At 31.2% G+C, this 18,022-nt stretch overlaps 2 protein-coding genes across 2 annotated transcripts; both read left to right on the top strand.

Annotated features, from left to right (window-relative positions):
- The first annotated feature begins 10,088 nt into the window (after positions 1-10,088).
- Positions 10,089-11,498, top strand: F4807DRAFT_443864 (uncharacterized protein). Its single transcript, XM_047999589.1, has 3 exons — positions 10,089-10,325; positions 10,381-10,479; positions 10,546-11,498. Exons 1-3 carry the CDS (start codon positions 10,187-10,189, stop codon positions 11,163-11,165), a joined length of 858 nt encoding a protein of 285 aa, XP_047849724.1. The 5' UTR covers positions 10,089-10,186; the 3' UTR covers positions 11,166-11,498.
- A 4,737-nt stretch (positions 11,499-16,235) lies between these two features.
- Positions 16,236-17,922, top strand: F4807DRAFT_443856 (uncharacterized protein). The gene is made up of 2 exons (XM_047999588.1): positions 16,236-16,837; positions 16,930-17,922. Exons 1-2 carry the CDS (start codon positions 16,605-16,607, stop codon positions 17,234-17,236), a joined length of 540 nt encoding a protein of 179 aa, XP_047849723.1. The 5' UTR covers positions 16,236-16,604; the 3' UTR covers positions 17,237-17,922.
- The last annotated feature ends 100 nt before the right edge of the window (positions 17,923-18,022 follow it).

Here is an 18,022-nt window from a genome sequence, read left to right as displayed (position 1 = left end):
TCGAGTGGAGCAAAGCTCGTATTTAGGGGCTAGGCACATCTGAGCAACTTGACTGCAACATTGCTGGGGGCAGGGGTTTCCTATACGATGCGGATAGAAAATAAGATAACAGCCCTAGAAGCAATCCAAGGTGTTAATAAATACGATCTACGACTATTTTCTGTTAAAGGAACTAACCACATCGTAAGATACCCTTGTTAGTATCCTATTTCCCCTTTTCCTTCCCAGCCGAACAGAATCAGTCGAATTAAGCTACTTCCGGACTTGATTTAGATCATATTAATCAATACTCCGTTACCTAAACAGGCATCCAGTCAATTGAAGTGTGAATTGAGCGATTCAATCTATACGAATGGGCATAATCATTAGGCTATCTAAGTTGAGGTTGTCAACTAATACCTGCCTAAAGTAGATGATCTCCCTTGACAGCGGAACATATATTCAAATAAGAATAAGAAAGAGCTTCATGATACCACGATTATGTTGGAAGGAAACCTTACGCATTTTAATTAGCAGTAGAACGTACTACCTGTTTTACTTTAAGGAAGATCGAGGATTTTATAATCAAAGTCCACTCCCCTATTTGCTTATCCCTTTTCTAAGAGGAGCACTCTTCATTTCACCCTACCTACCTATTCAGTCTCCGTCAATAAGTTGATGTAGAAGCCACATGCTTCCTAAAAGACATTAATCCAGGATCACATCATACGGAGTTTTTCTATAGATTGTCTTATATTGAGACACTCATAAATCTGTGAAGATAGAATGTCGCAGTTATTGTGAAAGCTAGTCTACATCAGTGACCAGCTATATGCATGAGGTAGATACTTGTCGTAAACATAGACTTTGGTCATCATAGTAAGGAATCCAAATCAATATAGATAATCCGTGAAGATTTCGTAAGAGTACACCGTATGGGGATCGGTAAATGATATGTTTGTGACAACCGGCCGTTGTTTCTAGGTCGAGCCCTTTTATGAATTCAAGTATTACACCTTAGTAGTATGTTCCAGTCAAATTCTAGTGAAGAATTAATTCCTTGAGCCTCGAATCTCTAGGACCGGTATTCTCTAGGTATGATATGGACTTTCGGATTGTCTTACAACTACTTCCTTCGTCATCTTCGCTTCCTAGTCTTCCTATCTTAATTATTAAGGCAATATGATTAACTGAATCAAGTTCGTCGAACGATATCAATCGAATCAAGTAAAAACTCAGTTGAAGCTATGTGTGAGTAAGGACTCCATTTCTCCTCACTGCAAGTTAAAAGCTACTGTAGGTAGTAGGGCTACATCGTCAGACCTGTGTTACTCCACGGCTGATGAAGTTCCCTCGCCGGCATATGCCCGTCGGCATCGCCATAGCCATTGAAGCAGCTGTTGTGTAACTACGCAGTCTCTTAAATTAAGCGCCCGACCCCCTCAGACACACGCATCTCTTGTTATTATCTCGATCGGCCAGATTATCTAATCAGGAATAGTCGGGGAATAATTTATAAGGACAGACCATCTACCTACTTTCGGATATACCATTATCTACCACGTGAGCACCCTGGTATCTAGCACATGTTCCTCTGCGATAAAGCCCGTTTGAGCAGCTTCATGGTTGGATGGGGCGAAGTGCATTTATTAGAGCCTTGCTAGCAATGTACCGATCTATATATATCGAGGTAGGATACTGGTAGCCGCTGCAGGGCTACGTGAAGTTGTTCATGCTGCTTTTATGAGCAGAAAGCGAGTCGTATTGGGCGCGTTATAAGTCTTTATAATTAGCCATCGGTGAGTAACGTTTCATTCTTCATCGAATCTATCTGTTTAGACTATTTCCTAGATCTGTGACCCTGAGTTTAGGAATTTGTCGTAGGGTCGCTGTCTGGCATGTTGGACGGGCATGGGAAGGACCGCTTGCCTCTAGATCATGTCCAAATGAGTAAACTCCAAGGCCCCAACGATGAGAACTACAGATAAGTCCTTAGGGAGAGAAAGCTAGTTTCTGGAGGGTTGAGGAAGGTTACGTTTCACTGTACTTTTAGTAGTTCCCAACTTCCCCTTTTCTCGCCTTCTTTCATTCTGTTATACTGACAAACCTATCAAATCTAGCTGCGAAGGGCGAGCGGGATGATCGCCAATGATCAAATACACTCTATGTAGAACATACCTAGTACTTGATGTGTTTCAAAATAAAGATTTATATTAGGCCTTGTCACATGGCAATAAGTGCCATGCCTCCAACATACATAGAATATAAGACTATTAGGTTGGAATAAGTAGTTTATTAGTTATTGGGAATAGTTATTAGGTTACTACATATATGCAGGATTAATTAACAAAATGTTTATGGGCGTTTAAAGCGTTAAAGTTCGGATCTTAAACATAATAAATTAAACTTAAATAATTAAAATAATCCCTTTTTAATAAAAAGGAAAAAATTAAAGATTTAAAATTTTTAAAAAATTATTATATAAATTAAACTTATATTTTAAGCTTATTTTTTTTATTATAAATAATTTTTTATTAATTTATAAATTTTTTTCCGGATTATTATATATATTTATCCGGAATAATATTTATTTATATTTTATTTAAATTAAATTATATTTTTATAATTATCCGGAAAAATATTTATTTTAAATATCGTTAAAATTTTTATAAGAAATATTTTATAAATTTTAACGATATATTTTTTCTTTTTTCGTTAATAAACGAAAAATTTTTTAAATTCGCGGAAATATTTTTTTAACGTTATTATTTAAATTAATTAATTAAATTAAAATTATTATTTTTATTTATTTAAAAAATTATACGAAAATTAATAAAAATTCATTTACTTAAAAAATTTTTTAATAATATATTCTTTAATTTAAAAAATGAATTATTTTTTAATTTTTTTCTTTTTATTTTAATATTTTAATAATGTTTTAATTTAAAATCATTACTTTTAAAAAACGTATTTTATATTATCGATTAATTAAGTTTTTACACCCGATTATATTATATAAAAAAACGATGTTATACGCGGAATAAGTTTCTTATTAAACTTAATATATAATTTAATATATTTATTCCCGTAAATTTAAAATTAAATTTAAAATTTAATTTTTAAAAAAATGATTTTTTAATTTTTATTTTTAATAATAATAACGTTATTATTTTATATAATTTTTAAGACTTTAATATAATTATACGCGATAACGGAATTATTTATTAAACGGGAAATTTTATTATTAATTTTTTTATTTAAATATTCGAATTATATTAAAAAATATATAATATTTTTAATATAATTAAAACTTTTAATATTTTTATCGAAGTTATACGTTTAATTAATAACCGTTAATAAAAGTTACGAAAATATTATGTTTAAATTTAATAAATATATAATGTTTTAATAACTTTTAATCGCGTAAATATATAAATTTTTAAAAAATAAATTTTTAATTTTAAGAAAAAAATTAAAAAAAAAAATAATATTTTTTCCCGATAAATTTAAAATATAATAATTTAATTTATTAAAAATAAATAAATACGAATTTAAATTATTAATAAACTTATAAAAACGGTTTATTTATACGAACTTATTTTTTTTATTATTAAAAAAAAATGAAAAATATTACCGTTATTATTTAATAAATTAATAATTAAAAAAAATAAATAAATAAAATTATTAATAACTTTTTTATTAAATATTATATTTATTTTAATAAATTAAATAAAACATAAAAAAAATAATTTAAAAAATTATAAATTTATATTAAAAATATTATTATTAAAATTATAAAGTTTTAAATTTATAATAAACTTATAATTATTAATTCGGTTTTATATTTTATCGGAAAAAAAATTATAACGGATTTTTTATCGGTTTATAATTAAAATTTTTTTAAAATAACCGTTAAACCATTTATATATTTTAATTTAAACTTATTTTTTAAGTTTTACAGCACGAATTTATTATTAATTAATTTTATTTAAAAAACTTAATTAAAAGTTATTTCGGAAACCGCGTAAATTTAATTTTAAAGAACGCGTTATAACTTAATTATAAATAAAAAAAATAAAAATAACGGCGAATAACTTTTTATTAATAATTTACTTCCGGATTTTTTAAAATTAAATTTAAATAATTCCGATAATAATAATAACCCTTGGTTTTATAAAAAAAACTTATTTAACGATATTTTTTTATTAAAATATTTTTCGGTAAATAAAATTAATAATAATTAAGGAATTAATAAACGGTTAATTAAAGCTTTAAAACGATTAATCCGATTTATTTTTATTATTATTATATTAATTTAATTAAATAAATTACTTATTTATAACGGGAAAAACTTATTAAAGTTTTATATTTAATAATTAAAAATAAAAACGTATATTAAAATATATGTAATAAATTTTTCGGAAAATTATTAATGGATTAATTAAATTAGTTTTTTATTAATAAAAAAAAATAATTTTAATATTAATAAAAAACGATTTAAATTAAAAAGTTAAGATTTATTAATTTTTAAAAAGTTTACGTTAATATATTAAAAAATAAGTTTAAAAATCCCTTAAAAAAATACCGGAATTATAAAAAAATAATTAAATTAAAATATTAAAAAAATATAATTTAATATTTTATAAAGTTTTAAAACTTTAATAAAGTAATTAAATAATTTAAAATAATTTATTAAACTTATATTATTAAAATTTTTCCCGATAAAATTATTAAATTAATATATTTTAAATAAAAAAGTTTATTAATTACGGATAATAAATTTATATAAATTATTTAAAAAATTAATTAAATTTATAAAAATATATTAATTAACTTAAATATTTTATCGGTAAAAAATACGTTTATTTTAATAAAAAAACATTCGAAATTAAGTTAATAAAATTATAATTAAAATTATTTTATTTTAAATTAAAACCGATCTTTAAAAAATATAAATCGATTAAAATTAAATAATAAGTTTAATTTTAATAAAAAACGTTAATTTAAAAATAAAAAAATATTAAAAAAAATTAATTAAAAAAATATTAATAAATAAAAAAAAAATAAAAAAGTATATTAATGTTATAATTAAAATAATTATTAAACCTTGGTTTATTTTATTAAAAAAAATATTAATAATAAAGAATTACTTTCATTTCCGGAAAAAATTTTAGCCGTTAAAAAACCGCAAAAAAATAATATTAAAAAACCGTTTTTTTTAAATAAAAAACCGAAAATTAACGCAACTTTTAAAAATATAATATAATCCCGGATTATGGAAATTAATAATTCCGATTCGGATTTTTAATAAACTTTAATAATTTATTTTATTAAAATTTATAACTTTATTAAAATGAACTTATATAATCCGTAGTTATTAAAAAATTAAGTAATAAAATTAATTTAAAATTAAAAAAAAAAAAAACCTTATAAATTAAAAACGGGTAAAAAACTTATTATAATTATAAAAAATATAAAATTAAAATATTATTAAATATAAATAATTTTATCCCTTTAATATTTTTATTTAAAATAAAAAAATGAAAATTATTTATTATTAAAAAAATTACCCCGAAAATAATAATAATTTTTAATAATACACTTATATTTAACATAAGTAAATATTTTTTAAAACCTATTATATTATAACATTAAAAGAATTATTTTTTACGAATTAACTTTAAATTAAATAATTTTAATAATAAAATAAATATTATTTTTCTTTATTAATAAATAAAAATTTATAAACCGGCATATTTTTTTATTAATTTTATAAAAATAAAATTTATTTTTAAATATTATTAAAAGAATTATATTAACTTAACTTTTTAAAAAATATAAAAAATTATAATAATACGTGATATTAAAATAAAGGAAACTTTAAAATCCGTATTTAAAAAATTTTATAAATTTATATATATTATAATTAAGGAAATAAAACGTTAATTTCCGAATTATTAATTTTAAAATTATTTAATTAATTTAATAAAAAAAAAACATTTTTATAAAGTTTTTTTTATATTATAAATAAAAAAAAACTTAATATTTTAAAACTTTAATTAAAAAAAATATTTAATATAAAACGAATTAAAAGGTTAATTTTTTTTTACGAAACATTTATAATATTTATTAATAAGTTAAATCCGAAAAATTTATTTAAATTAATTATTAATTATTAAAAGTTAAATAATATTATCGTACTTATTTATTATTTTATTTTTTTTATTATTAAATTTTAAACTTAATTCCGAATTATTAAATAATATATTAAAATTAATTTAAAATCCGGATTTTATTTTATATAAATTAAAAAAAATAATAAATGAAAAACGATATTTTAATATAAATATAATTTATTTAAATATTTTATAATATTTTTTAAATTTATTAATACATTTATAACTTTTTAAATTATAATAAATAATATTTTTAAAGATTTTATTAACGTAAAGTTATTTATTTATTTTAATAATTTTTTAATTTATATTAATATTATTAAAAAATATAATATATTTATAAAAGAAATATTAAAAAAATTTTCGAAATATTATTTTATTATAAACTTAAGGAAATTTTTTTAACAAGTATAAAAAATAAAATTTTTCGGATATATTATTAATATTAATAACATTTTAATAACGTAAAATAAAATTAAATACATTAAAAATTAATAAGCTTTAAAATTTTTAAAAGAATTTTAATAATTTATAAGTTTTACGAATTTTTACCGTTATTTTATTAAAAATCTTTCTAAAATAATATAACTTATTATTAAAATAAATAAAAATAATAAATAAAATTAAAAATAAATTAAAAAAATAAATAAAACATTTAAAATTTTTAAATATTATTTCATTTAAACTTTAATTATAACATATTTTAATCCCGCGAAATAAATATATATAAAAATAAATGCTTTTAATTATATTTTTAACGTAATATTTTTTTAAAAAAATAATAATAAAAAGTTATAACCCGTTATTTTTTATTTCCGAAAACTTATATTAATAAAAATAAATTATAAAATTTACGATAAAAAATTTTTAATAATAATAAATGTTTTCGGTAAATAATATTAATATTTAAAAGGAATTAAACACCGTATTAAAATTTATTTAAATTATTAAAACTTATCGTATTTTATTACCGTAAAAGTTTTAAACCGACGTTAAATGTATTAAACTTAAAAACTTTTATTATATTAATTTATAATAAATTATTAACCGGGTAAATAAAATAAAAAAATTAATATTTTATTAAAATTATTATAATATTATTTTAAGAAAAGGGGAATTAAGGATTAATTTATTAAAGCGGTTTTATAAAAAAAGCATTTTTCGCATTTATAAAAATTTTTTTTTTTTTTTTCCCCCGTTATTTTTATAATTTCGGTAAAACTTTATAATATTTTAACTTTTAAATGGTCCGAAAAATTCATTAACCGGCTTAAAAAAATAACTTAATAAAACTTAAAATATATTTTATAATTTAAAAAACCTTTTAAAAATATAAAAATTATTAATAAAATCTTATATAAAAAAAACCGTTTTTAAATTTTAATAAATTTTTAAAAAGAAATTATTTTTTTAAAATATAATATTTTTATAACCGGGTATATAAATATAAATAAAACTTTTAAATTAATTATTCGGAACTTTTAATAATTAAATATTAAATTTATTATTAAAAATTATATACGAAAATATTTAAATTATTAATAAAATAAAATTTAACGTTATATTTTTTTTAAATTATTATAATTTATAAAATTATATTATACTTTTTAATAAATTATAATTATGGATTTTATTATAAATTTATTATTATTAAACGGTTATAATTTTATATAAATAATAATAAATATTTTTATTAAAATAATATATTTTATTTTTTTTAAAAAAAGGGAAAAAAAAATTAAAAATTTAATATAAATTTTTATTAAATAATATTAAAAATTATATAATATTTTTTTTAATATAATTTTTAATTAAAACTTTAAATTTATTACTTATTTATAAAAAATTTTTTTTAAATTAATAAATATTAAATTTTATATAAATATAATTTTTTATTTATAAATTAACGGTTAAACCGAACGGTTAAATTAAATTTTTAAAATTTATTTTTAAATTTTTATTAATTACGAAATAAATAATTAAGAAAATTTATTCGTTATTATTAAGTTTATATATAATAACATTTTTTCGGTTTTATTTAATTTTACTTCTTTTTATATAAATTACGGTTATTATTTAATAACTTATAATTTATTAAACGGGGTATTTCGGAACTTAAAAAATAAACCATATATTTATTAAATAATTTAAATGTATAAATAAATTAAAAAATAATTAAAAAATAATTATTAATATATAAAAAAATGAATTAATAAACGACGTTAAAAAACTTTTATATATAAATAAAATTAATTAATTATATTAAATGTTAAAAATATTAAAATTAAACGCCCCGTTAAAAAATTAAATAAAAAAATATTTAATTTTTTTAAAATTTAAAAAATAATTTTTTTTATTATTATTAAATTTATTTTATTTATAAATTAAAAAATTTATAACTTATTTTATATTTTACTTATTAAATTTTATCGCATTAATAATTAAAAAATATTTAACTTTAATTAAATTTTACGAAAAATAAACTTAATAAAATTCGAAAATTATTAAATAAATAAAATAAAAAATTTTATTAAAATTTAAAATAAAATAAAATATTTAATTAAATAAGAAAATTAATTAATTAAAAAGCATTAAATTTAAAAATTATTTAAACATATAATTAATAAAAATATACGTAAAATAATTAAAATATTTTATTAATTATATCCCGATAAATTTTAAAACGAATAAGTTATAATTTAACGTTTAAAAATAAGTTTTTAAAAAAAAAAATTAATATTATATAATGATAAATGCCACGCTTTTAATATATATAAAATATAAAATTATTAAATTAAAATAAATAATTTATTAATTATTAAAAATAATTATTAAATTATTATATATATGTAAAATTAATTAATAAAATGTTTATAAACGTTTAAAGCGTTAAAGTTCGGATCTTAAGCATAGTAAATTAAACTTAAATAATTAAAACGATCCCCCTTCAATAAAGAAGAGAAGATTAAGGACCTAAGACCCCTAAAGAATTATTACATGAATTGAACCTATGTTCCAAGCCTATTCCCCTTGTCACAGGCCTTAAGTGTAATATCATAACTAGAACATGTCCTCTTTGCTCCCTCTTCCGCCCTGTCAGGGGCATAAGTGGAGAGGGAGAAGCAGGCGCTAGCCTGCGGCTAGCCTGCGGCTAGCTAGCGGTTAGCCCGCAGATATATAAGGGAGGCTTCGCCCCCCTTAGATTTAAGAAGGGTTGCGCGATACTTTAGTCACTAATCTACCCATTTGCTACCTACTTGCTACCTCTCACGTTGACTTGCCGCCCCAACTTGACACGCCCACCTCGGTACTCCAATTTCTGATATCCCTAGCACTCGCTATATTGTGCTTCCAGGCTAGCTGGTTTAGAAGTGGCTCCAGCCTCTTGTGCTCTTTGGCAACTTCATACGAGGTAGCGTGCAGTTGAGGCTTAAATGATTTCTATCAGTTTGGCTGATGTAGGGTGTCTTCTGGCCCCCGCCCCCCCAAAGAAAGCTGCTAAGCAAGCCATGAATTGTCAGCTCTCCTTGGCAAGAAATCATCGCTTGAGGCTCCGAGCTTACAAGCAGAAAGGCTGCAGCCGGCATGGCGTTGTATTGCAATGATTAAACAAGGGGAATGAATGGTTGAAGTTCTTCTACCTGCAATGGACATGCAGATATTCAAGCGCGCCATGCGCCCATGCGGTCTAATGAGAAGAGGCTTCTAATGCATACATGGCCGCCCCAAAGCCTTGTCTAAGCGCTCAATTATTATTATGGGATGGGTGCATGAATATAGTTTGGTATCAAGTTGATTTGGGGATATGGGCGCAAGGCTGGCGGGAAGGGTTGGAATTTCAAAACACCTACCTAGTACCTATTATAAATATGAGGCCATCGCAGTTACTTGCCTGCCTAGAACATACCTGATACGTAGGTTTATATCATTCGTGAACATCGTTCTCTCATCATTGTGCCACCTGTTTTTTTGCTCCATTTCAAATCACATTTGAACTCGTCCGGTAGAGTTTACTACCTTTACAGCTAACAATGGCCTGGAAGAGAGCATACAGACCCGTCAACAACCAAAGAACCGCCAATATGTCGACCAGGGGTCAGAAGCCGAAGAGCTTGTTGCCCCTATTTTGTCTATCGCTTATGCTGTGGATTATTGTTGGGGCTATCAGTAGTAAGAAACCCTCGACCTCGTTAGTATCGTCATGGTTCAGCTAACCTAGTCGTAGTCTATATAGCTGCGGGTTGCCTTTACAACAACTCGTTATACATCGTTCAAGTTCACAGCAACGACACGATTCCTGTACAGGTTCAACTTGGATATTTTGGTGAGCCTTCTGCCAGACCATTGTGCCTTCTTACAACTCAATCGCTAATATCGGTTTATCATTAAGGTACCTGTGTCTCGACCAATACCAATGCCGACGATTTCGATTCCAACACCACCAAAACGGCTTGCGTCCAACATCTTCAATACGATGATGATGAACCCTTGGTATCGCAATTTGTGGAAGAGCTGACAGAGGAAAACGAGGACGCCAAAGTCCCCGACATTGAAGAACCCCTTAGCAAGATCCTCCCCATAGCGGAGCAGTTGCGGCTCAAGGTCTTCCCAGCTGGCGTGCCCATCAGCTTCCTCATCATCTACCTTCTCAGCATCTTCACTTTCTGGATCCTGCTCGCATCCTCGAACCACACGAAGACATACAGAGCCACCTTTGCTATTACCGCGCTGCTGAATGCCTACAGTCTTACCATTGGCTTCATTGTGGCGACTACAACATTTCAAGCATGTAGGGCGCTGATCTTTCCCTCTCAAGGCGACACCGGAATCATTCAAGAAGGCGTGTTCGTCACACAGAATGCTATGCTACAGACTCTGCAATGGGTCGTTGTCGCCATATCCGTTTTTCTCCAGTTTTGCATCGCAGGCCTATTCGTGCAGCGTCGTGCCTCCGGTGGTGAAGCATCTCTCATGCCATTAATCAGCATCAAGAGCTACAGCTGCTGCTGATCGGCGATTGATAGGCCAACTTTCGCGTGTTATTCGCATATTTCTGGTAACCATTGACTTTGGTTTGAACGAAATAAGGGGGCTGGAATCTGGATATTCATGTGCTATTATTAAATTCCTGTTACTGTTTACGATTGTGTTTTACAAGTTGACAGTTAAGTTTTTTGTGTTTGGCTAAGTTAATATAAAAACCCTCAGCATTTTCATTATTATTTAGTGTAAGGAACTCCTTAACTTTAGTGTTATGATATAGTTAGCACCTAAGTAGCAAGTAGGATTGTTAAAAGGGGCTGTTAAGGTACTGAACTTCACATTGTGAACATTCTTGCAAGGTAAATATATTATAAATTATGAATGGTAATATCCAAAAATGTATGTTATTATTATACTTTCATGTACTCGAATATGATACGATCCCACATAAACTGCCTAAATCATTTCAAAAAAAAAAAAAAAAAAAAAAAAAAAAAAAAAAGAGCTGGAAGTATTTCTAAGTCCTTGGCAATAGGTGAGGTCGTTGGAGCAATGTTTGAAGTGCTGAGAACCTAGTGGACCTTCCTCCAACTCGACACAGTTCTGCATAAAGGTAGATTCACCATGTCCATCTAAAGAAGGTATTAATATTGCACTTTCAGGAGGTAGTAGGGCAACATCGATAACACATGGATACTAAAGTCTATAACGCCGGTAAATCCCTAATGGTACATTTTACGGTTATGCAAATTGTCTTGGCTGCTGTCGTGTCTATTTAAAGATGGTAGCTATATTATACTTCCGGTAGGACAGCATCAATAGCGCATGTACATGACGGAAACGGTGGTAACACTTGAAGCATGATATTCACAAACTGGAAGCTACCTATCGGGAATTGATATCACATGTCAGGTGCAAGCCGTGTCACATTGGCACTGCCTATTTACAGCGTTTGCGTCTAAAGAAAGGATGTAAGGCTGTCCTGCTAAGACGGGAAGTAAAGCCGTAAGACTTTGAAATTGATAATTACAGCCACCATGCAATGTTTCGTCAACTTTAATAGCTACCTAGGTACCTACTCAGTGGTTTTAAGTTCCAATGTAAAGCCTGCATATTCCATGCGTGGTCATCGAGGAATGGGGAATGTGGGGAAACAATTGGGCGGTATAATATTGGTTTCTTCAAACTCGCTGTTCTTTTTCCCCTCATTACCTCCATATAATTTTACTTTAGAAGCGCGCATAACTAACCGCCACTGGGGGCCACGCTTGGGGGCACGATAACCCTGAGTTTGGCCGAGCTGAAGGCTCAAATCTACACTTTTACAACCTTTAAACCTGTCAACACACAACGCGAACTGCGAGCCGCGCCAAGCGCGCGCTTCGTAGTTCGCAATGTCGGTTACATTATGGCCTCCCCCTTCAAACAGTTCACTAATTGTCCCTGGACTAAGTCAACTTCCAGAATAACTTCATGTAAAGCGTCCATTCAGTCACGCCATTGCAGCCTTAACCACGGCGAATGTAGTCCAGCTAAGCTCTTTAATCTACCTGAGTTATTATTAACCTTCAAAGATATAAGTTTCAAGTTTCCACCCCAACACGGGGATATGCCTTATCCCTTCTACAGCCCTGAACTCGCTGTACAATTCGGTACATTTATGAGACTCAAAACTTACTTAGTATTATACCCCGCACTGCAGATCATTCTCCACCTTTATGGGGGTTAAGAAAGGCAGCAAGCGGAGCATTATGGGGAATTGGGGTCTATACAGGGATATGGATAACTCCCCTTACCCATCTCCCAACCCCCACCGACACCATAACGTGCTTCCATCAGCGTCCTAATCTTTACCCTTCCTGTTTCTAGCTTAAAGCGACATGGCGTCACCACTGCACCGCCATCAATCGTCCCTCGAAGGCACTATCAATTTCTCTGCGAAGCTGCCCTTAGGGACAGTCTAGCGCACTGTCGCCAAGCGCAGGTTTCAACGTATCATCGAGAATTTCAAGACCAGCAGTAAGAACAATGATGGCAGTCCCTATAAACGTCCTCAACTCATCCACTTCACCTACGAATATGCACTTTCCGATGAATCCCGCGACAATCTATTGCACGTCTTTATACGGGCTATGGCGCTCTCGATAGACGATAATGACGAAGGCATCAATCTCGAGGAGTTTTGCTCAACTTTCTCTATCTTCGTAGATTATCTTCTAGATAATTTCATACTGCCGTGTATAACCCCGTGTATAAATTGTCTATTGCATTTCTTCATCAATGCTCACATTTCTTAGTAAGAACTACCACCAGAAAGACGCCTCAACCTATCTCGATCTTCCATTCCGCAGTCCAGGAGACGGAAGGGGCAGTAGCGCAGAGTTTCGCGGAAACGCCGACACTCGCGTCTGCTCTGCGGGATGATTGTCGTGTGTGTGTATGCCCGCTATCTTATTGTGATATCACGAAAATTCGACGACGCTATAGCGACAAGTCGCTTTGATTGTGACAGTGATGATGCTCGAGATGAAGACGGAAATTTATTGTCGGAAGCCTCGTTCGATGTTTTGGAAGTTGCCCATATACTTCCACATCCCTTGGCCGAAGTCAATTTAGGCTCCCCTTCCAATATTGCCCCTTCCCCCTTTAGATAAACCTTGCCCAGCATCCTTCTAAAGAAGCGGCGCTCGCATTTCTTAACATGTTTGACAACGGTCTCACACACCTAATTGAAGGCGCCGAAATTGACCGGCCACGCAATACCATCACCCTTACTCACACGGCATTAACAATTTGGTGGCTTCCGGATTTTCTTTGAACCCGATAACCAGCAGTCACCTAGTTACTGCATTAACTCATCTCTTTCCCGATATATCTCTCGAGATCTGGGCCTTCCTATCACCCGCACGCTTTATCTTACCAGTACCCGGACAATCGACCCTTCCCTCCCCTCGACTTCTAGCCATCCATAACGCCATGGCACATATTCTCCACCAGCCAGCGGGGGAATACATCGACAGGTTGCTCCGGAATATGGACGAGAGAGGCATACAGGCGGATGGGTCCACCGAGCTGGACCGCATGTTGAAGCTTCGGTTGGAAAGTATAGCTGCGTAGTAATTCTGCCTTTAGCCGGATGATATGAAGAATGGGCTACTTGCTACAGGGAGAGTCTGCGTTAAGTTTTCGCTCGGACAAGAATCGTTAACCGTGCTGGTTGAGATTTGTATGGCTCCCCCTATTTATATGAGGGGCTACACCAAAAACATATCCTTTTCAAACTTGAATATCTCTACCAGTTCAAGTGCCAGAAAATAGAAATAAATTACAGTTAATTATAAGATGTTATTGAATAGATCTATATATTCTTTTCTTGATTGGAGGTGGTCTACCTGTGATGATTAGAGAGGCAATCTAGGTTCATAGCCCCACATATCAAGTTTAGTGTAAGTCGCGCCAGGAAGGTCTAAAACTATGATATTAAGGTTATTAGACTTTATTGAGGAGTTTATATAAGTCATATATCTCTAGCTACTTAATTGATGAAACTATTTGCGAATGACCTTTCGCCATACGAATTTTTTGTATGGCGGAAGATACACCTTGCAACAACTAATGCCCAGAACGGGCTGTGATCTCGAAACTAATATAGAACTTGTAATAGCTTCAACATATATATTGTAGGTTTCAAGAGATTCTAAAGAGGAAGTGCCATATGATCACTACCGCTTATTTTGTATGGAAGATAATATACCTGATAATTTCAGTGCGGAAACAACTCCCATTTACTTCAAAGTAAAGTAAGACAACAGACAGGCAGGAATGAGTCTCTGAGTATACCTAGTTCCAATTGAATAGTAGCTTTAGCCGATATGGCCGAAAACAAAGAACCTGGGGCTATGACGGAGGCTCACACTCGGCTCAGGTTAAAGCAGCAACAGCTCATAGAGGCTCAGGGCAACTCAGGTTTATTAACAACAATGATAATTTCTTGGGGGCAACTTCCGGACTATGCATATGGACGTCTGTTGCACTTGTCTCTGGTCTTCATAATAGGCACATCTGTTACTAGGTGGTTAACGAAAAAATTGCTAGCCAAGGTATCATATCACAGTACTCTCTAGAGACTTCCCAATATCCTCGCCTATTTACTTGGTACTTACCGAAATCATCCATCCTCACTCACTCACTCTTCCACATCGATGGGAAACACTAAATGCTTTACGTGGTTTTGGATTCTACATCCAGTTATCGTCATACTTTTCGCCACCTCCACTCTCTATCAAGTTGTATTCTTCGTCTGATACAGCCCAGTAGCCGCATTAAAGTACCCGTTTGTCAGAGAGGGTAGTGCTCCTAAGGGTAGTCACGCATAGAGTGAATGCTAGTAGATTATTCCCATCCCCTTATCCTACCTGGTAAACATCTTAAGTCATATTTGTAATTATAATTAACACTACTGTACACCTTGACGAAGTACCTCTAATATGAAACAGCAATCTAATAAGTCATAGTTTCTTATTCGAAATTTAATACCTAACCTAGGTAGGCATCTATTTAACATAATGTTAACTGTTCCCCAATCTATCTGTTTGGAATGCTTGAATGGAAAAGCAGCGAAAGCTCATTGTCGTGGTCCTTGATTTCTTATGAGAGAGCATTATTACATTTTTATACCTATTTGGTAGGTTAGTCTTCTAGCTTATATAGTATACCAACCTATTCCGCCATATAGAAAGGATTTCAACTCACCACGTTGAGCATAAATGCAATAGTTATTAGCTAGATGTTACATTTCTTTGTGAAATGCATAGGTACCAAGTCTAGGATGGCATAAAGTATATAGCATTTCCCTTTCCGTTCTGACTCTTGGTCTATCCAATCTAATTGGTAGAGGTCCTCCCCAATGGATAATGTGGCAGAAGTCACTTGCTGGTGGAAGGACGGGGGTAAACCGAAGCATGAACTATCTCGTATTGTGTATCAAAAGGGGACGATCGTAACCGCCTGCTACGGATGGAAACCTGCTCATATGTGCTCTAATCCAGGATTCCATGAAAATTCATCGAAGATAAGCACCGTTCACCTATGTAACGATTAGACAAGGATGCATCTATTCTAGGGTATTTATTCTCATATACACGTAAATCATTGTATTTGACTCAATATGAAATGAATTGCGACTGCTGAGTCGGATGGCTCCACACGCAATATCTAATTATACTCAGTACAGAGGCCCACCTCTCCCTTACCTCAATATCGTCCGGGTTACTACCTCCTATCAAAGTGATATACGACAGGATTCCCAGTCGAGAGGTAAAAGTACTCCTCAGGATACCAGGCCTTTAGTAGTGTATAAGTAGGTTATTCCTATTTTCGTGATAAAAGATTTGATGTATCCGCTGCCCTATTATTAGCTCGCATAATTCCCCAGGTTACCACCTCCGTTCTCGAGTAATACACGCCATGGAATACCGACCCTCCCGAGCCGGCTTCTTCAAAGCCTTGCTAGTTTTTACTGAATTTTCTCTTGCCATTACTACTATGTCGTTGCTGTGCTGTGCCTATCCTGAACGATTTCGGAAAACACTATGGGAAATTGGCGGAGAGAACGGCTGGAACTCGAATCCGCGTTTGCGGATTTATTTCTATGCAAATTATCAGCAACCCCCAGAGATTCCTTTAGTTTGGACCCAACGGTATGTTTATGCGTTCTTCGGAGTGGGAAAAGCTACTTTTATCCCTACCTCTATAGCTTCTGGGACGCCTCCTAACCCCCCTTCCCCCTCAGTCTCAGCGAGTCGAACTTGGCGATATCTGTTCTCGCCACAGCTGTATGCTCAGCCCGGATAGAGTTGTCCTACTTCAACCTCAGGCCGGGCTTTTCTCGTCTTTTTGAGGTCATGAACGATATGTTGCTCTCGGGATTTTGGGCATACAGCGTCGCTGCTCAATCCTCCAGCGACCTTACAGACTCCGACCACCTAAGTGTACGGCCCTGGTATTTAGAGAGGAGCTGCAGTATTCTAGATGAGAGCGTAGTCGAGACTTGTATACTTGCTAAAGCCTGTTTCGCATTCTCAGTTTTATCCCTGTGAGTACCCCGTTTCTTTAATTGTTCGCCGGCATGCTTCATGCTAAACTCTGGTGCATGATGCCACAGGATTTTCTTTTCCACGCGCTCCATTGTTTCTGTATTACGACTCACATATTGGTGTGGGAAATTTCAAGTATTTGACGGAGGTGTAGATTTGCTACGGGATCGACTCTGGAAAGATCGATCCCATGAAGGTGGCGGGTTTACCATCTCTAACGCACGGTTTGACGAATACAGGGATAGTGTCACGATGGAAGAACCACAGATTGTCGAGGTAGTTTAACGTCGTCCAATGAAGGCCTGATGGTATGAATTGTTGGCGATTTTGTGACCAAGAGCTGAAGTTACAGTGATGGACCAACCGGATTGTTTAAGACGGCCATCTAGAACTGAAGACCCACGGACCTTCGCTGACGGTTTGCTTCGTCCTGTTTTAGCTCTAACTAGGTAGAACTCCTCTGGTCAGCTTGGTAGTATCGGGTCTTTGACGATGAGCAAGTTATCATCGCGGATGTCTTGTAACTAGTTACGTAGCCCGTGTAGCGCAGATAGTGTGTGCCACCAACCGGGTATCGAGTAGTCTCGTCTACGCGTGTCACAACGTGGGCCGGAGCTATAACCGTGGTCGGCATCCCTGTAAGATCCCGCATGGTCAGTTAATACACACACACCCCAAACCCCCACAAACTCCCATTTGGATCCTAATGCCATAATTCAAGCGCGAATAGTGAGAGGGTTTTTCTCGAAGTGATCACATTCGAGCATGTCCCGGTTGGTGGCTTTTATG

Source organism: Annulohypoxylon truncatum (genome assembly GCF_022578515.1).
Source record: "Annulohypoxylon truncatum strain CBS 140777 unplaced genomic scaffold F4807scaffold_45, whole genome shotgun sequence".
Lineage (NCBI taxonomy): Eukaryota > Fungi > Ascomycota > Sordariomycetes > Xylariales > Hypoxylaceae > Annulohypoxylon > Annulohypoxylon truncatum.
Note: the sequence above shows the minus strand (reverse complement) of the source record. Positions and strands in the feature narration are given on the sequence as shown.

What these genes read in the sequence shown, in the direction of transcription:
- F4807DRAFT_443864 (XM_047999589.1), top strand. Translation starts at nt 10,187, where the DNA reads ATGGCCTGGAAGAGAGCATACAGACCCGTCAACAACCAAAGAACCGCC. An exon ending in TATTGTTGGGGCTATCAGTA is followed by an intron (nt 10,326 to 10,380) that starts GTAAGAAACCCT and finishes ACCTAGTCGTAG; the next exon opens with TCTATATAGCTGCGGGTTGC. An exon ending in GGTTCAACTTGGATATTTTG is followed by an intron (nt 10,480 to 10,545) that starts GTGAGCCTTCTG and finishes TTTATCATTAAG; the next exon opens with GTACCTGTGTCTCGACCAAT.
- F4807DRAFT_443856 (XM_047999588.1), top strand. Translation starts at nt 16,605, where the DNA reads ATGGAATACCGACCCTCCCGAGCCGGCTTCTTCAAAGCCTTGCTAGTT. An exon ending in CCTTTAGTTTGGACCCAACG is followed by an intron (nt 16,838 to 16,929) that starts GTATGTTTATGC and finishes CTTCCCCCTCAG; the next exon opens with TCTCAGCGAGTCGAACTTGG.